This window comes from Streptopelia decaocto (assembly GCF_964273445.1).
Source record: "Streptopelia decaocto genome assembly, chromosome: 5".
In the NCBI taxonomy this organism is placed as follows: Eukaryota; Metazoa; Chordata; class Aves; order Columbiformes; family Columbidae; genus Streptopelia; species Streptopelia decaocto.
Window position 1 is genome coordinate 13,362,615 of NC_138659.1, and position 23,620 is coordinate 13,386,234.

Sequence of the window (23,620 nt, forward strand, 5' to 3'; positions counted from 1 at the left end):
ATGCCACTGTGGACTGGTGGGGCTCCCACCGCAGCTCGTGGTAAGAGGACAAGGGGGCAGCCAGGTGTATGTTCAACCAGCCAGAGTGGATGGTTTGGAGAGCAGCTGGGTTTTATTAATACACAGCAAATCCATGATGTCTCCATATATATGGAAATGTAGTCCTTGAGAATTACTTCTCCTTAATAATTTCATTGCAGGATTATGCCTGGAGTATTCACAGCCCAGCACAGACCCCAAACTGCTTTGGACCACGTAGCTGTGGGGAGCGATGCTGTCCCGTGTGTTTCAGCAGGCTCTGCTCTGCACGTCCCTCCCGGTGCAGGGCTCCCCGCCGCGCTGCGGGGCCGGGTTGTTGCACCGCCGGCTGCGCTGTGCTGTGCCCGCCTGGCAGGGACCCCACTGGGACCAGCAGCTCCAGCGCCCATTCGTCTTGCCACCTGTAAATGCATTAAAAAAGAAAAGGGGGGGAAAAAAAGTATTCAGGTCTGAAGTGCTGCATATGGCCTGAGTGCAGCAGTGTACTCTGGGTGGGAGCAAGTTGAATCCTGTGTTTGATTTTGGGCCCATCACTATAGGAAAGACCTTGGGGTGCTGGAACAAGTTCAGAGAAGGGCAGCGAAGCTGGTGAAGGGAGCGGAGTGGAGGCAGAGGGAGCTGAGGCTGTTCAGCCTGGAGAAAAGGAGGCTGAGGGGAGACCTTATCGCTGTCTACAACCACCTGAAAGGAGGTTGTAGTGTGGAGGGGGTTGGTCTCTTCTCCCAAGTAACAAGCAAGAGGAAGAGACGAAATGGCCTCAAGTTGCGCCAGGGGAGATTTAGATTGGATATTAGGAAAAAAGGGTTGTCAGGCATTGGAACAGGCTGCCCAGGAAAGCGGAGTCACCATCCCTGGAGGGGTTTAACAGACACAGAGATGAGGTTCTTAGGGACATGAGTTAGTGCCAGTGTTGGGTTAATGATTGGACATGATGATATGGGGGGTTTCTTCCAACCAAAGTGATGCTGTGATTCTGTTCTATGATTCTACTCTGCTCATTTAAAAGGCTGTGGCTTGGCTTTCCCAAAGGGCAGCAGACAGCACTCTGGGCACTGACATCCCCGCCTCTGACCAAGGCAGAGGGACAAAAGTCTCCTAACAGCGTGGAGGTGTTTTGAAAAGTCTGCTCATTTCTTTGGAGATGGGTCATTTCAAGGCTTTTTCGTTACAGTACGGACTGAGTTGTCAGGAGCGTTCAATACTATGGATTATGGCAGTGCTTTTGAATGATGGAAAAGCTTGATGGCTGTCATTTACTGTCATTTTTTATTTACTCAACTGGCCTTCATGCCTGGCTTGGGCACTTTATTAATCCAGACAGCACAAATGCATGTGTGTGCATTCACTTAGTGCTGGGTGTGAAGCTGACTTTCCCATCTGCTGAAACAATGTGCTTTTGAAAAACTGGGTTTTATCTTAAATTCAGTTTTGGAACTAAAAGTTTGAACCCGTGAGTTGGAAAAGTGCCGGTCCCCACTATGGCTAAAAGCAGGGAGCGTGGGGGCTGGCCAGTTAGGTGGGCTGCTTTGGGACCAGGTCCTGAGCTTTCCAAGCTCCTCATCTAAGGCAGATTCCTCAGATTTGGAGATAACTCTAAGAACCCGAGATTTTTAAATAAACCCACTTTTCAATCACTGAAGCAATGCTTTTGACTTCAGCTTCATAAACCATTTACCCAGCTCTGCTCTAACTCCATATCTCATCACAACTTTTGATTTTCCAGTGGTGAGACCCTAGTTATGACAGATGGTCTGGAGCTCTGCCTGGTGGAACTGCTCTGGAGGTGGATTTTTTCTGCCAGCTTCAAGTCCTGAGATTGGGATTTTTTTTTTTTTGTCATCAAAAATCAAGACAAAAATATCCAGAAAGAACTGTGACTTTTCAAAAAAACAAAACAAAACATGTTCCAACGTTGGCTTTTTTGGTCACCCATTAAACTTTTTAGGATAGTATATAAAGTAATAAAGAAAATATAAATAAAAGCCTGTCACTTTTGAAAAACACATTTTTTCTCCCCCAAATTAAATACTTCCCTCTAGTTAAAAGGTTTCCTTATGGGGAGTAGGGAAGGGAAATCTGGCAATGTGGTTATTTTTTTACTAAAACAGCATTTTTGGTGGCACATGGTTTGAGCAGCATTTCCCAGTTGCTTAGCCTGACCCTTTCAGCCTCCCTTCCCTCTCTGCCTATCGGGGTTTGCTCTCTGGCCCTTGATGTCCACATGGGATGCTGCAAGCACTCCAGAGAATCACCATCCCGAGGACGTGACATGCCAGTCTGTGAGGACCAGATGACGGTCTCATTTACAGGAACGAGCTGCATCCCTGGAGCATTGTGGGTGGGCAAAGCCCACCCCTTAGCTGGCAATATGGGCGGCTGGGCTTTGCCTGCTGCTGCTGCCCCCCAGCTCAGCTTCTTGCCACATGTCAGTAAGTCTTCAGCTATTAAACACAGCCTCATTTCCGCTAATGTATTTATAATAATCACCGGAGCTGTTAATTTAATTCTCTTGCAGGGCTGCTAAGGATAGCATAGCAACAAAAGCGATGTGGAAGAGGAGGCTGTATTGATGCGTGGATGCAAAGAGCTGTTGGTTAACCACGTGGAGGGGAAAACCTCGTCCCTTTGCTGCCTTTCACCCCCCCCCCACTATGGTTGCACGCTGGGGTCTCACCTTGGCGCCTGGTCTGTTCACAGGCAGCGCCTCCATAACCTGGTCGGCACTGGCAGAAACACACGTCTCCCACCAAAATGGGTTCACCATTGTTCTGACACGGTCCGCAGCGACAGGCATTGAACTCCAACAGGTAATCGTCCAAAGCTTGTTTCAGGTTTTGCTGTTTGGTTTCCATGTTGCCAAGGTTGGTTCTGCGGAGAATTCCGTGGATGGGTTGCAGCTATGTGGAGTGGAGATGAATAGCATGGAGACAATTTCAGCCGGGCAACAACTGAGATGCTGCCACACCGCCGTCAGAGCGCTGTGACGTGGCTGGATAAACTCAGAGCTCAGAAAAAACTCATTTGTCTTCCTTGACAGCTCCATGTATATCATGCAAATGTGTTACCATGACTGATGGGCCCCAGTGAGAAACTACCGTTCCAAAACTTCCCTCATCTCAGAGGTTTGTGTGGGATTGGCTTTTCTGGACATGCCTGGGAGTTTCAGTGTGGATTCAAATGATAAACTAAAACACCCTATTAAGCCCATTTTTTTCTAATTTCTTAGTGCTGTCACAATTTCAGAGATTCTTGCATGCTTTTTGCCTTTTTGAACCAAAATGTTCTGGTAAGAGCTTTGGACGGTGGTTATCATCAAAGCTTAATGCCAACCTGCCACTAATGGTGACTAAATTGTGAACCATGCAGTAAATGCTGAGCATGGGGAATTTTACTGACCTACTTTCTGCCCTTTGATGCAGCGGGATAATATTGTGCCATCTACAGCTTTAAAAAAAATAACATGCTCACAGTATTTCCAGTAGCGAAATCCAGTTCCTATATACCATTCAGCAACAATGGTCTGGTTTGGGCAACTGTAATTATAAATGACCCAACCGAATGTTAATGTTCATCCGAATGCTAATGCTAAAAGTTCAGGCCTAGGCTGAGGACACAAATTTACATTTGTGCGTCTCTGCAAATGCTGCATGTCTTGGCTGGGAATTGGTGGAAACTGGTCCCAGAAAAGAGCTGGGTATCTTCTCAAAGCACAAGGCGCAGTGAGAGCGATTTGTGGGGAGGATCAGCCTGGCTTTGGGAAGTGCTCTTAGACAAATTTGCACAAGCCTGTTGAACAAACAAGAGGGAGCTGCAGATAAGAGCTTCTGAAGTGGACATGAGCTCTTATTGGCAGCTCTGGTTGCACAGTGACTGCTGAGCTCCAGAGCAGCCAACAGAGACGTCAGCACATGGTTTACAGGAAAATTACAATAAATTTTGCCTAGAATTGATGTGAACTTGTGCAGAAAGGTGAATAACCTGCAGCTGGATCTGAAAATGATTCGATGTTATCAGGGCTTTCTGCTGCCAGGGTGCTGCCCAGGAAGGTTTGCAGAGCCCCTCTTGCCCTTCCAATAATCCAGATAATTCCTGGTTCCATTTTCCCTTCTCTCACCCTCTGCCAGAGCCAGGAGTGGGTGTGCTTTCAAAAGAAGATGGGAGAGATGAAGTGGCAGCCATGTCTCTGCAGTGACCAAGGTCCTTCCTCCACGTCTCAGAGCGGACCAGTGATGGTAGCATCTCAGGGTAGGTGTGGTACTCCTGACCACGGCCGGGAAGTTGTGCCCAGCTCCTCACACCTCTGCGGTCTCTGACCCTGGATTATTCATTTGTAGGGTCACTTGTCTCTCTCCCTTTCCATTCTCTCTGCTTGCACCCATCTCCTCCCTATCTCTGAAGCCTTGTAGGATGCTTCAGTGACCTTTCAATTTAAGAGGGCATCCAGCAAAACAAAACGGAAGAGTAAAGCTTGGCTGATTTTTATGGCTACCGAACCTCTTTTTGGAGGATGGAGAAAGACAGGGCCCACCTGCTCTAAAAACTCCTGGAAGCACCCATAGCGATACGAACTGTGGTCTGCGGAGGGGAGGCACAACCACTGAGGCAGGTGAAAAGCAGCAGGGTCTATGCAGAGCCTTTGCTGGGGAGGGGGCAAGACAGCCCCCTGTGAGTGCCTGGCTTATACAGGAGCTCTGACAGTGTCAGGGAGAATAATAGGGATGAATGCAGCCTCGGAGAGCCATTCATCAGGAAGCTGTTTGGGGACACATCAGAAACTTAACTCGGCACTAATCCAGCATTAAGCTCCTTGTCCATCTCCCTGCGGGTGCAGTTGGTGGGAGATATACTCCCCATTGTGAAATGAATAAGAGGTTACCAGATCAGTGGCCCATTACATTTAATCTTGTTCTGTGATGGGATCACAATAAAAATACGAAATGATCTGCTCGACTACACTTTCATTCCTTATAGCAGCAGAGTTTCTTCAACTGCAGAAAAGCCTTACCTCAAAATCAATAACAGCAGGATTATATTTTAATGACCTTCCCCAGTGACGATACATATTGCCATCCCAACTGTTTAAGAGCCCTCCGCTGTAACTGGTATCTCCACCTCTAATCCGGGTGATAATATCTTCCACAACTGCACTGTTGGTCTCAGCATCTGAAAAGTTGAATTACACCCGTATTTTTTAGTTACTGCCTCCACACATACACTAGAAACTGCTTAATGGAGGTGAGATCAATTGTGCAAGGGCCTATCAGTGAGTGGCACTGATGCTGCCTCCTGAAATCAATGGGAGCTTGATGTCCCCAGCTCATGGGCAAGCCCTGTCACATTATCACAAGGTGATGAGTTGAGCATCACAAATGCTTTAAGCTGGTAAGAGCTGAAGAGTCTGCACGGCTCCAGCCTTTGTTTCTAGTTACCATGTGGGCAGTAGGTCATGCTGTCTATAGCTGGTTAAATGATTTACAAATCTGGGGCTTCCTAGCCTCTTTGAGTACTTTCTATAACCAGTTTTTACTTCTTTAATAGTTGCCATGTTGCCCTTGTTATCCATGTCACAGCTATAGGGACTGCAGCCTTCCAGCCACCCCACTGCCTCTATTTACGCATTTCTAATCCAGGTATTGCTGCCTTAATTCCTGCTTTTTCAAGAGCAGTCAGTACTCCTGGAGGCTTGGACCCAAAGTCATTTTGGTCCCATGACTGGGTGTGAGCCATGGCCAGGGATGGCACCAGAGCTCCCTTCTTCATACCCTTGTGTGACCTGACTTGAATCTCCATGCCCAAGTGACCCCAAGAAGTCACACAAGATGCCTTAACAGACATCTGCCGTGCTATCGTACCAGTTTTCAGAAATCCTTTCTTTTCACAGTCAGAGGATGACACCGATGCTCCCAAATACAGTTGACTCTCTCTGACGCTCAGGCCAATTGACCAGCCAACACAGGCACTAATCTCTTCAGCGCTGATCTCTGCAAAACAGAAAGGAAACCGGTAAAATCAGTGACTCATTCCAAGTGGATTTTCATTTTCCAGTGTATTTTTTTTTTTTCACTCAGTGAAGAAAATATTTGGTTATTTGTATGTCCTGTTTTTCAAAGTCAAGAGCAGAAGACAGCCTTTAGTCTTGCAGTGGAAAAACTAATATTTTATTGGGGTGTATTGGGTCTATGTGAATGGGGAAATGGCCTTACTGTAAAAATTGTTTCCTTAGAAAGTATTAGAAGAAAGTAAAAATCTTAACACAAGGCTTCAGGAATGTATTTCCTTGTTTGGTCTGTTTATTTAAAAAGAATATGGTTTTTTTGCAGACTAATTCATAACTAGGGTAAAGCTGGGAACAGCAGCTGAAATCAATAGATCCTCACTAATTTTCCTAAACTCAGGATCAGATCAGTGTATTAGTGCTTTGAGTAGCATCTTAAGTAGAACTTGTAAGAGGTCTGTCTGCTGAGAGCTGCCAAAGCCTTTCTGCTGGGCTGCTGCTGCCAGCACCGCCACATATATCATGAAAATATGTAACTGGAGACCCATGAAGCAACTGCAGAGGGGAGAAGTGAACTAATGAGGTGGTTTCACCAAGGTAAGCAATGTGCATATTTCATACAGCCCAGTTATATGTACACACACTGGAGTACCGCAAATATAAGGCCGTCTTCTGTAGTAGCTAAAAAATCCATTGATTTCAGTAAATACAGGTGTTATAAGTAATAGGTAACTTTTATATTGCTCTTTTTGTCAAAGGACCTTAAAGTGTTTTACAAAGCAGCCCAACAATCGATACTCCGGTATTGAAAGGGAGGCACAGAGATCAGCAGGATTTGTGCATTGTGGCTGAATAGTCTAAAGATTGAGCCTCCAGCCAAGCCCCAGCCCAGAGCATTGTCTGCTGAACTGTACCGGGGAGCAGTGTCTTGTCTTGCTTGTGTTTAAAATACTGGTAAAATGCCCGGAGCTCTGATTTTGCTGCTTTCTGCACGCCCTGCAGGAGAAGCTCACAGGGGCCAGGCAGGGCACAGATCTGTTCCTTGGCTTGGTGGGTCCCAGCCGCTCAGCATCCCGAGAAAGGGGCTACAGGTCCTGGATTCCAACTGGTGAGAGCTGAAGCATACTCAAGACTTTAGGAGGAATTACATCCCATTGCAAAACTGGGCCCTTGAGAAAGATTAAATGTGCAACACTCAATTACTTGTACTAAACTGTTCAACAGTTGTAAACACAGTGGGTAAAGTTCATTCACCCAAAGCAGCATGAGTGATTGCTTATCTTGGTGGTGGAGTGCCATAAGATTAAACTTGAGGAATACCCTGATTAATTGATTCACCATGGTTCCCGTTGAGTAATTATGTTCAGTGAGTGTCTGTCAATACAATTCACTATTGGTTGTAGCAAGTCCAGGTCTTGATAAATGAAAAGTGGTTATCATTGCAAAAGGGTGGCCATAGAAAATATTGGCACTTGAGGGGGGAAGCCCTGATTGTTTTTTATATGATATAATTTGTGATAGCGAAATGTGCTCGAGTGATAAGATTTACTGCTGCATTGTGAATTAATCAGAATACGTGAAGACTCTTTCTAATTTACTCTGTGCATAATGTTTCTCCCATAAATGTTCTTGTAATATGTGAACACATTATACTGTTTTCTGCTAAATAATAGAACCATAACAATCTATTTTAAAAACAAGTAATGAAAAATATTGATGGCAGAGCAACAAGGGACCTCATTCTGACATATGTATTTATTTCACTTATGACCACATCCATATAAGTCCTTACAGCCTGAAAGCTAGAAATGCATCTGGCAGCAAAACTGGAGTCCTAAGCACTGCACTACTGAGCCGTAGTCTATTCCTGGCTATCTAAACCCAGAAGGTGACATTGTTTTCAAAATTCAGGTTTCCAAGATGCTTAAAGCCCAGCTCATGCCTGTTCCTAGCTGGATGCTCAGCAACCACCCAAGCTGTCTCTCACTTAGGGAAGACTCAGCTTAGGGATTTTTTTTTCCTGAGCTTGTGCTTTAGTCACCGGTCTATGAAAAAGGAGCGTTTTCTCTTCCAGAGCATTTGTAACACGTAGCCTCATGGGCTAGATGGGCTCTTGGGATGCAGTGGTTGAGCTAATGCCAGGTACCTTGCTGCTCAGCCCTCTGGGGACTCAGCAGTACCATTTCCAGGCATCTGCAAAGTTTCAAACTCATCTTTTGAAGCTCTAATTTAAAGACTCAGTCACTTATATCCTGATCCTGACTGTTCCTCAGGGAAGTCAGATAATCCTCTTGCAAACAGCCTTCAAGCATGGCTGTGATCACCATTAGAAAAATCAGGTTTTTTTACTACATGTTTTTAGACGGTGACACATCAGCCACTGCAGGTGGGTCCTTCTGAGTCTGCATCGTGTGACGTAGAACTTTGCTGACTTGGTAAACGTGGACTTTCTAGCTGAGGGGGGGTTAGATGCAAATTACGGAAGTGCGCTACATTAGAATGAAAATTACATCTCTTCTGGGGCACATTTTTGTCTTTTGCTGAACTTCGACATCCTTCTTTCCCAAAATAGGGCATCTTGTAGCAGTAAATCTCCTCCTTATATACACAGCAAGCACAAGATAAAGCAAATTGATAGCCTCCCTTCACATGCTCTTGATTTATTCTTCCTCTGAAACTGGCAGTCTGCTTCCTGAAGACTTGCCTGCCAAGATCTTGTTCACTTCAATATCACTCACTCTTCAAAGTGAATAAATGATTTGAAGAGGCACCATGTTTCCAAACATGAGTAGTTCAGGAACTTGATGAAAATTCTCTCAGTTGGTAATTTCTTGTGGAAAAACTGGCATGGTTAATGCTCAATATGGAGTTTAATAATTATCCTAGTGCTGATGGTACCATACCATTTCAGACTGGAAGCAGAATTTGAGGCAGAACCATGGAAATTAATGAAATTACAGCAATTTACACCAACTACAGCAATTTGCACCTGTTGTCCAAGGTCACAGTTTTCTTTTGCATAAATGTCCAGCCTGGAGTTACCGAGGCAGCATTAGCAGAGCAGAGTGATGGTACTTAGGGGAAGTGGGATCTATTGCATTGCCAACACCTTTGCAAAAGTTGACAACACAGTTAGTGTACTAAAGTACCAAATTATTGTTCTGCATCTTATGGTTTTGATTAGGAAAAATGTTATGCTTTGCCTCATCAGTAATGGCTGTTCTTGCAATCTGGACATCTGCAGTGGATATTTTATGTAACTGAGATTTAGAGGTATAGTTTTCCAGCCTCATCCACTCTATTTTCTTGAAAACTGGAGCTAACAGAGGTCTGTTAGTCTTCAGAGATGACACTAACCAGAGTAAAGTGGCAGGAGTATTGCAAAGTGCAATGCGTTATTTTTTTCATTTATAGAAAATTGAAACCCTCACTATTAGGAGGCTAAAACATGAGTGGGCCATCTTTCTTTACTCTGGATGGCTTTGCAATCATTAAGAATTGTGAGAATGGCCAGAACAAAGATTATAAGAAATAAGAGAAGTTTAGAGAAGTGTAACAAGTGGTACTGGGAGTTGATGGTTATGGGGAGCAGCCAGAGGCAGGTGAATTACCCTGGTGGACTGGACCCTGCCATGGTCTCCAGGTTGGAAATTCTTGATTTAGACTAGAAAGTTGATAACAGATAATATTTTGTAGTTTTCTAACCTTTTCTTCTCATTTCTTCCTTGTTAATGACGAGGATGTACTCAAAGATACCTCCCATAGTGCCAGATGTCATGAAATGGGTGCCGTAGTCGTTGATGAATTTGGCATACATGCCATAGTTGTAGGTGTCTGGAAGCTCCCGCAGGGAGAGCAGCACATCTTCATCCAAAACAATATTGTCCCTTCTCATCTTGAAACGGGCTGTCTGCACCTTGGTCACACCTCTAATAAATCCAACCTCCTGCAGGCAAAGAAAAAAGAAGCTGCCACTCAACATTCAGTAAAAAAAAAGTAATTTCTAGTCCTTAGGTTTGCAAGGGAAAGCCTAAATCTGTGACTGTCAGTGGATATTAAAGGCATGAAAACCAGCCCTGGTTTAAAGGAAATTAGTGATAATTCTTTTACAGGGGGTGTCTATATGAGGTGGAGAGAAGAGCCATGGGTTTGGATGCTGTGGGAATATTTTTATTGATGTGAGAATACAATCAGAATCAGGCTCCACATGATTCCCTTGAATTCTCCGTATCTGATATTTATTTCATTTTTTTTTTCTTTTGCATTCTTTTCCATGCTGTTTATTCCATTTTGCTTTTTTCCACAGCTTCAACCAGTGATGCAGGACAAGGGCTCATGACAGACCCAGCCCAGCCTGGTAGTGGGGACACCTTGGCCATTGCCCCATACAAGACTCGAGAACAGCCCTTTACATGATTCTGTCAATAACTGGTCATCGTGTGGCTGCCAACATCATGTGAGTCTAGAAAAGGGCATGGTAAATACTATCATGGTGCCAATTTCCAACAGCTTTTAAGGGCATTTCAACTCAGAATGCCATCAAAGTAATTCTTCTTTGATGTTTTCTGTCAGTAGCCATGAGAGAAGTGGAGATGGGGCACAGTAAATGTGGGAAATACCCATGTTCATGTTTTTAGATTGGAAAGGGGTCATCACAGCTAGTCCATGACGTAAACCCACTGTGAGAAAATGCATCTTATTATCAGGTACTCTTTCCTTTCAGTGCTGTATTTTAACCTCCTGTATAAAGTAACATATTTTCCCATCATAAGGCAGCTTGTATTAATTTGAACAAGATATATTTGCTACTGGAGATCATTCCCTGGGGACAACTGTTTTGATCAACATCTTGATATTCCCTCCTCCCTCATCATCATTGTAACTGTTTTTTATTTATGTGCTTAATGCAGCCATGAAACAGGATGGGGTGAGATGACATGTGTTGTGCTACTTCGTAATTCAATTTTATTCCCACTCCCTGTTTGCTAAAATGTAATAAGAAGAACAAACAGGATTACTAACGATCATACATTTGCAATTACATGAACAAATTAAGGTACAATTACTATGTGTTAAAAAATGCAGTTGAGAGAATAAACTGACGTAAGTTACAGCCAGATCATGCAATGCACAGATGACATGACTAGAACAAAAGCATCATTGATTTTTTTTTCTTTTTTTTTTTTTTTTTTTACCTTTGCAGTGTATTGTGTGAAATTCTTCAGGGATCCTTTGCCACCTGATAAAGTGAAGCCCAAGTCTAACTGGACAGGTGAACGTGCAGGCCTAATTCCAATGGTAAAGCCTGTTGTTTTGGATTTATCACTTTCAAGGGCATCAAGCAGATCCTTTGAATCATCATAAAACTCAAAAGCGAATCCAGAATCAGAGTGAGCCTAAAATGAAAGAAGAAGACATTAATTTTTCAGGTACTTCTCTTGCTTTTTAATCTCAGTTTCTTTAAGGAGCTGATTGTACCTCTGCTGAAGCCCCTGGTGCTCCTGACAGCACTGACACTGACTTCAGCAAATGTGGAATAAAGAATTTATTCACATACCATTTCATTTGGAAATACGTGAGAAATGCAGATAAAGCCATGCATTTTGCTTCATCCATCTCCAGGCAGGGGAAGAGTTTGTGTTTAGCCACTCAAAGCGGGACCATTACAGTCATAGCTGGGAACGGTGCCTATTAAGCTTGACGCTTCCCATTATAAACCCCTCCTCCTGGTTCCTTACAGCTCTGCCAAATCCTAATGATTTGGAGTGCATTTTTTTTTTCCCCAGTCTGCTTCTGGATTAATTTATTTAGGAAAAAAAAAAACAAAAATCAACAGCGGTGATCCAGCCACTGGCGATGGCAAAGCTGGGAAACAAACATTGTTTTGCCTGTGTTTTAAAGAAGTGACCTTTTCCTTGACAGCTCTACTTTGCCGGCGTGTGGAATTGAGCAGCTTTGCTGTGTCTGGGCTGTGCCATTTGCCATCTCTATAAAAAGCTGGCTAAATTACCAATGCTGAACAAAACCATCTCACATTGTCGTCGTTGACTTCCTAGACCCTGGTGGGTAGAAGCTCCTAGATCAAGATACAATTGGGGCATGCTCAAGTGTCCCTCAGTGCCTGATCATGGTGCAGATGTCCTTCCACCACTAGCAGCAGGTAAAGGGGAGAAGAAAATGTGGCCAATGTGATGGGTTGGTCTGGGTTCAAACTGAGGACTAAGGGGCACAGGAGAGTCTGCTTGCTGGGAGAACATAAAAGGCACTTGCATTGAGCCAGTGGCTGTAATATTCCCCTGGAACAGTGTGTGTTTCATTCATTTATGTCAAAAAGCATGATAAATGTTCAACAGTGGGGCCAAGGCACCCACTTATGATGTAGGAGACCCAGGTTGAATCCCTGCTCTACTTAGTTCCGTCTCCAACATCAGATGTGACCCCCCAGAGTACAGATGTTGTGATACATGGTGATGGCTTTCAGGATCTCTGTCTCACTCAGAATTTGGATTTATGTCCCTTGTAGGCATAACATAGAATTAAAATGCTTTCAAAGGTTGAACCAGTAGCATCGTTGCTGTTTTACACATGGCAAACTTCATCCCTAGAGAGGCACGTGGTTCATGCAAGCTCTACAGCTCATTAATAGCAGAATTTAGAGAAAATCCATTTCTCTTGGCTCTGACTAGGCCAGAGTGAGCAGTAGGAATGCCTGAGTGATAAAGCACGTTAGTTTCTTGATGTGCCATAAAAAAGCATTTATATCATTGATTGCCTGTTGTCTTGGGCAGAGCTGGAGAAAGGTGACTTGAAAGACAACCTCTAGTGAATGGAAGAATGTACATAATGTCTTTATAGGAAGTTTGGCTTTTAGCTGGAAAAACATTGCTAAATTTGACTTACTAGGAACTGGTATATGTGAAAGTTGTAAGGTTTGCGAAAAAACTTCTCATCGTCTCCATAGTACAGACGTTCACACGCGGCGTCATACTTCAGCTCCCTCCACTCTCCGTTGTAGACATACTCACAGTGGCCTCCAAAAAAGCGAGGATCATATACGTACTGGCTCTCTTCCTGGGTTAGTATATTGTATCTTGGAGAGAAATAGCGTTCGGAAAGTTATCCATAACCCCTAAGAGTTTTTGTCACTGTTTCTGTTGTCCTGACACTACAAGTTATCTATCTGTCTCTGATTTTGAATTTGGATAGCACCTAAAATACAAAGTTTGAGTCTGTTCTCCTTGTTATCTCCTTCCAAAAGCTAGCAGGAGACAAACAGCTGTTTTATTTCCAAGATATTGGTTTGGACTCATATGCTAGAGATGGAATAAATCAGTTAAATTGTCCTGTCCATCTTATCAAAGTCCCAAAGTCCTGGAATGCCTCCAGGTCCCCTGTGTCTCTTGCAGCCTAACGCATCTCACTGTCACAAAGTGTATTCTCACATTCCCTGTAATTGTTTTCTATCTTTATTTAATCTCCTTCCTTTTAATAATGGTCCTGATTCTCAGGGGCGTTAGCACCCTCCCTAGGCTTGCAGTCTGCTTGTGCTTTGCCAAGTCTCTCGCTTTATTATTTCCTTATGCCTCTTTCTTCCTGCTCTCCAGCCATCACAGCTGCTTCCCTCTGAAATCCCACCTGTTACTTAATATTCCCTATAATTCCATGGCCCAAAACGAAAGCATTGTTCAAACTGGACAGCAGCATTGCTCCTCACAACAGGGAATTGTCTTTAAGACTAAGATAATAAATGCTGTTGCTGTTGTGTGTTCTGCAAGAGAAACACATCACGGAGCAGTATTAGATAGGGTGCTCTGTGAAAATTAATATATGTCTTGAAAAACTTTTCATAGACTTTCCCAGGCCCTGGACCAGAGAAACATTTATCTCATGGACTTCAGAGAGCATTGGATCGAGCTGATGGGAAAGTTTTCTGATGGGTGATTATATTCTCATACTGTAGCCCATGTTCTCCAAGGGAAGTTAAGCAGCATCTTGGTTAAAACACAAGATTTAAAACAAGAATATCACAAATTTCTTTTGGATTCCTCATTTTCATGTGTTACTTAACCAGAATTTGAAACTGAATAGGACAGGAGTATTTACTCTGTATTTATTCATGTGAAGCTCAGGCTCTCTGCCTTGAGTCTGTGCTCTGAAGTCCCAAATCTTGGAGTTAAATCATCTCCTTAAGGAAGAAAGCCACCAGGATGCTGCATCTCCAGAGACTACTGTTTCCTTTGATATATTGCTTTTATCAGCTGGAGAAAGTTGTAAGATAACTGGACTCTGAGAAATGGGATATATTTTTACATGAGTATGAAGAGGGGACTCACGGTACAGAGCAGCTGAGAGAGGTCGAGGTCAGTAAACCCAGGACAGGATTCGAAATAAAAGCTGAGATGAACCCTCCTGCCTCCCTTATTGCTGCCCATGATTGGGTTTTGTACAGCATCTCCTCAATTCATGGAGTACTGATGTTACTAAGGAAGAGTAAAATAAAAAACCTTAATCCAGTTTTGATTGTGAGAGTAGCAGCTATGGATTAATTACTCACCCTCTTGCAGCTCTTTCAGACCCTGGGATTGGGAACAGATGTTCACAAGGGCTTTCAATGTCTTCATCCTCACAGTTCTCCTCATCAGACCCATCTCTGCAGTCTGGCTCTCCGTTGCACACAAGATGCCGTTTAATACAGCGACCTAAAGTGCACGTTTTTGTCAGCTGGCACTGATTGTGCTGTTTCCCACCCATATCTCAGGGCCTCAAGAAGTCACATGGGCTGTTAAACACTCTGCTCTTCTGTTGGGAGTTTGCTTTTCCCAGCTCCTTGTGGGGAGGTTTTCTTCACAACCTGGAGCAAGCACAGCTTGGAGTCCAAGCTGGCAGCTCCGCCTAGGGCTCCCATGGGATGGGAATCAAGAGGAGGTCACCTCACTGGCCTGATTTTTTTAGATAAAATCATGAATGTTATCTAAAATCATGCTCTTGGAAAGGAGCTACAGGAAGCAGTAGCTTCTCCGCTTTGCTTAGGGATGTCATCTCTGTTTAGTTAAAGTGCAATTTTTTGTCTTCCCATTGCAGGAGGTATTTGGGGAGTTTATTGGAATAATTATAGTTCAAGAATGGATGCTTGCAGGAAGGGCAACTTGAAAGTGCTTTTGCGTCTGGGAGTGAGGAGAAAGCCTTAACATGATATTCATCACAGGTGTCAACACACTTGCCTTAGCAGAGTGATGATGACCTGCTTCAGCTGGTCACACAACTGGTGTGTAATTCTAAATTTCAATAGGATTTTCATTAAATGCTCAAGATGGCAGTTCGAGCCATTTGTGTAAAACCAAAAATCTGTCAAGGCCAGTCAAACTTTCAGAGAACAGCCATATTGTATCCCAATCCTCAGAGCTGGGGATGGCTAAAAATAAATAGATCACCCCAGCAGATTGCTAGTTGGATTGATAATTGAACTATGTCTTCTGCAGAGGGAGAGCGTGGTGCATTGTGGGAGCATTGGTGCCCATGGAGGGGAGTGTGAGCTTGTAGCACAGCAGTTGAAGCAGAATATTTCTGTTCTGTTCACTGAAGAATTAACCTTTTCCATGTCACACAGCCTTATTTACTATCCAAATCTTAATGTAACATGGATGGATGGATGGATTTCTGTCAAAGTGGGGGGGTGGGGAGAAAGGAAATTTCCTGCTTTCTCTTGCACCAGTTGACCATTGTGCTGGCTGGGCTGTATGTGTTTTGGCAAAGCACTGCCCATGGCAGGGGGCTGATGTCACCCCGGGTCTGTCTAGTCAGGACTGAAACCTCTTTGGCAGGAGTTTTTGCCTGGTTCACTCACCCGTTTCCCCACACTGAAAGTCCTTCCCGCAGCCTGGGGTTCCAGCACAGCTTGTCTCGGCACGGCACGCTTGCTCGTCCCAGAGATGCCCGACACATCGTTGCCCCGCAAACCCTGCCGGCTGCACCAGCCGCCGGTGCCGGTGCTGAACCACACGAGAGAGGAAAAACACCACCAACACCTAACTTGCATCCCCCAGAGATATCACCTCACAGGCTACAAAGCAATTAAAGCTATAGCTTTTATCTGTATTGTTATATTTCTTCGTCGTCCACAGACTTCGCACATGAGAAGGAGAGTCAGCAGAGAGGTGGGAGCTCAGGAGATTGGCTTGAAGTTCATACAAGTGAATTTGAAAGGTGGCTGGAATGAGTGATTTTAATTTTTTTTCCCCTGTTCTATACCTTGGAAATGATATGGAATTTTTCCAGCTACACATGTTTTGGCCTGGAATGTAACAGGCTCAGATGGACACAGACACTAATTACAACACTGATCCTGCCACATTTCTGATGGATTATTAATGAGAATTGCTGCTCTTTAAACTAGGAAGAAAATTTTTAAAAAGGGAAAAAGAGAAGAGCCAAATAATTACCAATTTATTTAGCATGGGAACAAAAAAATGCAGGAATATAAACTCAGTAGAAAGCAAAATTATGTCAGGTATTTGAAAATAAATTCCTGAATTATGAAGACATATGTGAAATGGTATAAAAAATCTAGAACAGGAGCTGATGAATGAAGGGTGCTTCTAATTTCATTGGAATATTTGTATTAAGAATCAGGGGATATTTAATTAAATCTGAGATAGAAAAGGAAGAAAGTCTTGCACAAATATTCTGGCCTGATTCTTCTACCATTTGCCTTCATTTTGCTGCTCTGCTGCCTTAAATGAATTTATTTTCCAGTTTACACCAGGATAAGTAAGAGCTTCTCTAGCAGCGGAGCATCTCCATCATATTTGGATGAGTTTACTGGATGCTTCAGAATGATGAATATGTATAATATATATAATTAATGTGTGTACATCCTCATCACAGACACATCTGAAGATAAATTAATACATTACAGTGGAGTCTTACTTTTTTCTCTTCGCAGGGAAAGCAATCAGTCCATTCTGACCACTGGCTCAGCTGACAGTTGATAGGAGCCGGAGAATTAACATCTCTGCCGCTTCTTCTAAGAAGGGTAAGAGATAACAGTCTAAGGTCTTTGAAGTTGTGTTTAAGGAGGGCTGTAGGACAGCAGGGGGAAAGTAAATGATCTGCGTGTGTGTTTTTCCACCAGAAATCTATTCTGTAGTAAATGGAAAGTATCCCTTAGCAGGGGTGACTGTACTACGAGAGATGCCCTGTGCAAGTGTTTCACTATCAGAATTGGTCAGGGGCAGTAGGTGCAGGACCTGAGGATTTTGTCTTGGGTTTCTTGCTTTTCCAAGAGATCCTGGTCCTTTCCAACAGGTATTTTCCAATAAAATAAATGTACATCATATATGTAAGACCAAACACACTGGGTAAAGGGAAGGAATGTTGGGAAGAGACAGATTTTAAGAAAAGGCTTCTTCATTGGCTTTCTTCTCAGAAGCACATCACCTTGGGCCTGTTCTGAAATCTATTTATTTCACTTTTTTTGCACCATTGTGAATGCATGGTTGGGATTTTTCCTGACAAGTATGAAATCAGGGTCTGATTCCCAAGGACTTTGTGTGGCAGTGCCCAACAACGGTGCTGAGAAGGCCAGGTACAAAGCCGTGGTTACTGTGAGAATTTGTTGCTTTGCTATTTCTAAATGGAAATACACAAATTCTGAGAGGAAGAAAATAAATAAAGGAAGAGTATAAAAGCAGAAAATGGCAAGGGTACCATTTTAAATAGGCCTTGGATCAGACTTTCTGCAAATACACTGAATATCACTCCACAAAAGCAAGAAAATACTTTTCCTGCCTCCCAGCCCAGTTGTTATAATCTTTATTTCTGTCTCTGCTCCTACAGTCTTTATTTGTATAATGTGTTTTTTGTCTTGAGGAGCAATCTGTGGCGTGCTAATACAAATCTGTTTGCCACAGCCTTTGAAGCATTTAGAGGGGTTATTCTGAGCCAAAATTTTATTACTATTATTTTGGTGATTAACTAATGAGCAGTCTGTTTTACTTACGAGACTGCAGTCCAAAGAGAAATATTGATAATTAGCAGAGGTATGGAGCACATTGGGGATTCATCAGAGGCTGTGGAAGAGAGACTTATTAAATGAAAGCCACAGCAGCTCAGCAAAGGAGCCTATGGATGGAGATCAGGGTGTGAGATAGAAACCCACCATGTGGCCGGGAAAACAACAGGAGCCTGGAGAGAAACAGGGAGCTGGAGGACATGCATGTGTTGATGCCTTTTCACTCTGACAGGAGGATTTGTGGTCTGTATCCTTCAGCACTTCACAAAGTACTTAATTGGCTCACCTTCGGTTGGATTTTACATTTACCTCTTCGTTATTCTGCCTTGTTTGATAAGTTCATCAAACATCAAAAATCTCGTCTTTGTTCATTTTCAAAAGGGATTATCGGCATAAGCCTTCATAATTAAGTGTATCACTACCACATTTTTTTTCTTTCTGCCTTCTCCTTGTCCCCACATTCCAATTATCACTGATACCTTTTTTGATCCTTCAAATCATATTTGTCTTTAGAACAAGCCTGAAATTAATAGCTGTAGAAAAAAAAAAAAACAGCCATTTTCCTATCATAACACTATAGCTTTACAAAAAAAGTAACTTGTTTATTCCCTTTCTTCAAAGCCTAAGTGACACTCATATAAGTTAATAATATTGTTCAGGGGAAAAAATTGAGGTATGAGAATCTGCCTTGGATTGAAAATTGGGTTATTCACATGCACTTGTTAACTTCATATTGACGAATGCAAAACAATTATAATGAAAAAGAATATGAAAAATATTCACTTGTAAATCATCCTGTATAGGGAATTCATTCCAAGTGCCCAAAACCAGTATGGTAATTTTGGTAAGGAAGTTTAAGAAGGCTTAACAGTCATCTTTAAACAAAAAAACATTGTGCAAACAGTTCATATAAGAAGGAATTACGATGCCTAGCTTGAGCTTTGGACAACTGCCAGTATTTTTTTTCCCGGTAGCTGTTTACAGAGAGCACAGTGTGCACATGCCTCAAGTCAGTACAAAATTGATGGGCCGACTGACTTGCCTGTAATTTCTATGTGTAAAGGTGGGGGAGGAAAGGACTTACCTCTGGGAAGGCAACACCTGAAGCTCCCCATGTGCTGTAGCTGTGGCCTGACGAGCTGTTAGAGCCACCAAACAGACAGAGAGAATCAAAGGAGAAAGCTGACATGAGCTCCACCACATTGTTTTTCCATATGTAAATGCTTCCCATAGGTTAGCTGCAAACAAAAGCTTTAGGCTTCAGGACGTTGTGGGGCAAGCCCTGCTAGAAGAAGCACAGAGCCCACTGGACTCCAAAACACTGCGGTAAATCATTGACGATAGCACAGATCAAATCACAAAGAATCAGGACACATCCTGGAGGCCTTTGCCCTTTTGGGAACAAATTCCCATTTTTCTGGGAAGGGAATATATTAAACTGTGCAACTGTTTCCACATTACAGTCAATCAAGTCCTGTTGCAGCAGTGTGTTTCTTGTCCACTCTGCACCCTCCTTTTAATTTGAAGGAGGAGGAAACTCACTTTATTTCCCACAGTGACTTGACCATAACTTTGGTGCGTCTGGTTGCTGACCAGGGGAAAACTAAGTTGCCCCATACCTGTTTCCTTGAGCTTGCATGTGACCTACAAAATTCCCCTGAGGGCAGACATGAAATGCACAAGAAATCTGTAATTTCATTAGGCATTAATTAAAAAAAAAAAAAAAAAAAAAAGTAAGAGATCTGTAGATCTATGGATACTAATGGATACTTTTCTGTTGGAACAAGTGCCCGTGTCTCCCTGCTTTTCTTTTGCATAAATGGGGTGAGATGCTTCATGCATAAATTAAGTGTTCCCAGCAGACAACTGGAAGCTTGAACCTCAAAAAATTCAAGAGAAAGTGTAATTATTGTAGGAAAAATCTGGTTTTGGGCTATTACAGCTACTAAGCAGACAGTGAATTGTCCTCTGTCCACGAAAGACTTGGGTGGAAGTGTCACTTTGTGTATTTCCCCAATTAATTGCAAAGCTGATTTCAATAGCTGGTATTGTAAATTATCAAAATAAAAGGACCTCTTACCGTGTTATTTGAATGTAATTAAAGTTCAGAATGACCCTGGGGCTTGTCTTTGCTAAACATGAAACAGTGTAGCACTTGGGTAAACTCGATAGCAAAATGACATGAAAACTGCCAGTTTGTGACCTTCGAGAGTACATTAATGTAATGTCTTACCTATTAATGCACTTGAGTTCAGCAAGTCTTTCTTCTTTCTTCACCTACAAAAAAACTCAAATAAGGTTTTTAATATATACTATTAAACTTAAATTACTTTTGACAGGGAGAAAAGCAGGGGACTGAAAGTGGCCTAAGGCGATCCCCATCGTTACCTCCCTGTTACGCATTACACCTCCTCTGCATGTTGCTGCTAAGAGAGAATGACATTAAAAGGTTTTAGCAATGCTTGTAAAGGTCTGGTGGGGATGGACCCCACTGTCCCCATGGTGGGAGCCTCCCTGGCCATCTGCCCAATCTGTCTTTGATCCAAATTTCTGCCGTCGTGCGATACAAATGGCTGCTTTGCACAGTCAAGTGCCTCTTCAGTATCTAAGCTACATTATATCTTTTCTGATAGCAAACACACCACATATATAATGAAAGTTATTTGTGGCATGTCTCCCAGGTAAAAGGCTGGGCTGGTTTGTGCAATCAGGCACAACAACAATTTCTCATTGATAGGTGAGGTCGTTTGGGGGGAGACGTGCAAGAGAGATTTAAGCGGCCAGCAAGGCACACCACATTAGAAGTGAAATTAAAGAACCTTTCTCAAAGGTGTTACGTTCCAAAAGTTACAGTTCCATTTGTAATGTTATGAATTGAACTTGTCTAAAATGCGTGTTGGATCTTTGGCTCTAAACCTGAATTAACGCTCTGAACCTCTGGCTGGCAACATGAGCCGCACTGGCGATAGCAGCACAGTCACCTTCAGGAGGATGAGCCATGACTTGAGGCTCTTGAGGACCAGGGAAATTTGGGCTGTGAGCAGGCTGGGATGAGCGGTGAGCTCAATGCAACAAAGCCTGGGTGGGAGTTTGCATCATCCCTTTGGGACTATTCCCATCACAAAGCTCTTTTCCCTGGCACTCAAGAAATCTTCACTGTCAGCCTCTAATTACAAGACAGACAACTCCTCATTTATAACTTTTATGTATCTAAAATCAAGCGTAGATTAACTCAATGGAAACAGATTTGGTCACCGGCTTTTCCTCACTTGATAGCAATAGAAGATTTTGCTCCACTTCGAAAAGTCTCCACCTGAAATGTCTTTGTCCCAAAACTGGGAATTAATTTCTGCCTGCGTAATGCATTGATCTGTTAAATAGCACCTGGATAGGACATACATGAATGTGGCTGTTTGTATGAACCTAGCTCTAGGGTAGAACTATATTACAAGAGCTAACATAGTGTTGTTGTCCAGCAACTTACATTTGCACTTCCTTTATATGTAGATTTTTATTTTTAGTATATTCACATGGTTTTTGCTGCAGGGGATACAGTTACTTAAAAGAATAATCCTTTTTTATGCCAATATTCTATTTATAAATTTTGTAGTACATTATTCATGCAATACTGTAAATCTGATTTTTTTTCTGACTTGAAGACCATGAACATCTAAAGGCAGAGTCCTATTCTTTTTTATTCCGTTTCATACGCCATACCCCCAAAGTTGTATCTGAGCTTCTTGCTGTCATGCATTAAGCAATGTGACTGACAGCTGCCATGTGCTGTTTGTTCTCTTGTGGTTCCCCAGGGAAAAGGGCAGAGCAGGCAGCCTTTCATTCAGAGGTAGGGTGTTTTTTTTAAAAAAATAGAGAGATCATTGCAATGTACAGAGGTTATAGAAATGTTAGATATGGCAAATCAAGAAATTGCCTAGCAATTGGAGCACCGCCCTTGGAAAGTTCGCTGTTTCACACGCGCCTTCACAGCACACATGGGATTTCTCATCCTTTCTGCAAGCGCTGGGGAGCTTTCTCTGCACAGGAGCCGCTGTTTTGCCAAGGAAGCAAAGCTGGTTACCAAGGTCTTCATCTCTGAACTTCAAAGTCAAAATCCCAGCACAGAAACCTTCAAGAGAAGGGTTTAGATTTGGAAGATGGCTTTATATTGTATAGCTAACAGAAGACATGAGTAGGAGCGTTGAAAAGAACAAGATAGATGTAGTGAGTTTGGTGTGGCTTATGCTGCTGAGCAGATGCTCTGAGGTCAGTGATGTTCCTGCAGTCTTGAAGGCCTCATGCCCACGTTGTGCTGTGTAACTGCAGGGTAGGGAAAAGATGCTGCAGGCTGGTACAGAAACTTGGAGGCTGATGGACCGCTCTGGTGATGTACCTGCCCCTTGGTCAACAGACAGGGCCATTGACTAATGAAATGCCTTGGTTGAGAGAAGGTCCTGGACCACTCCCATGAATGACCACAGCTCAGATTCATCTAGAGTATAAATGGAGCCACTGGAGACCCCCATTGAGTTGATCTTCCTTGGAGCAGTGGCTGTGCAGTTGCAGACTCTCCTCCTAAGACTGGCTGTCTAAGGAAGATTTCTTGGGGATTGAGACACCTTGTTTTATTGGTAAGTGTTCTTCTGGTTACCCTTGAGGGTCCTCACTTTGTAAGGGTGGGAAGATGTGTGTTTTGAGTCATCACTTTAGAGTTTTGGTATCTGACCCCTTGAGTTTGAATTGACTGTGTAGCAATTGAACTCCTAAACTGTGTTTTGTAATTTTTTAAGAGTGCTGAATAATTTTGATAAACCCTGTTTCTAGTTGTTTTTCTGATAAACAGTTCTGGTTAGAATAGAGTCTCTTTGGAGCTTATTGCCTCCCTAAGTTGACTTTTGGGAGGCCTCTGTGACAACTGCAAACACCAACACACTTTTCCTCTCTGCACCAGTTGTACATCTCACTTACTGAGGTTCAGCTGTTTGTCATCCCCAGCTTCAATTCTGCGGCCATTGAGTACTCACAGTGCATTGTAAGGACCAACAAACCTCTGTTATTTATGTGCATGGGGCACGTGTCCCAGTTACTGAACCCAGTGGCTGTGGAGAGGTGTGGAAAAGGTCCAGCTAAGGAGCAGAAGATGACCACAGCGCTAGTGCTGGGCATGCCAGTCCTCATTTGGTGTCACTGAACTGTCTGGATAACACCTTCTGCCAGAGTAAACGTTTGGCTTTGAACACACGAGCAATCATACAGGCTACACTGCTAAAAAAGAAGTATGCACCTAAGTGTGGGATCAGAGTCATACTGCTGAGAAAACCTTGTAGCTTGGACAGATAAAAACCTGAAAAATTGCAAGGCTTTATAATCAATTTTCTTATCTGAAACAGTGTTTCGATGGGGATGATTTTAAAACTTCTGAAGGAGTCACATGGGTACCTACATTGGCTCCTCCTGAAAAACACTTTGCCCTGGCTAGTAAAATAAAGTGTTAGCTTTTTGAATGCTGGGATCAATAGTACTGCATTTTCTTGAATTTCTCATTAATGCCAGTAATGCAAGACAGAGCAAGTGGCTCG

The 23,620-nt window shown here is 43.0% G+C and overlaps 1 protein-coding gene across 1 annotated transcript; it reads right to left on the reverse strand.

Moving 5' to 3' along the window:
* Positions 1-288: 288 nt before the first annotated feature.
* C8A (complement C8 alpha chain) lies at positions 289-19,247 on the reverse strand (the record flags this gene model as incomplete). The annotated part of the gene is made up of 11 exons (XM_082053372.1): positions 289-440; positions 2,714-2,936; positions 5,045-5,202; positions 5,892-6,020; positions 9,740-9,980; positions 11,230-11,430; positions 12,935-13,124; positions 14,589-14,733; positions 15,879-16,023; positions 16,961-17,057; positions 19,129-19,247. 11 exons carry the CDS (start codon positions 19,245-19,247, stop codon positions 289-291), a joined length of 1,800 nt encoding a protein of 599 aa, XP_081909498.1.
* Positions 19,248-23,620: the final 4,373 nt, after the last annotated feature.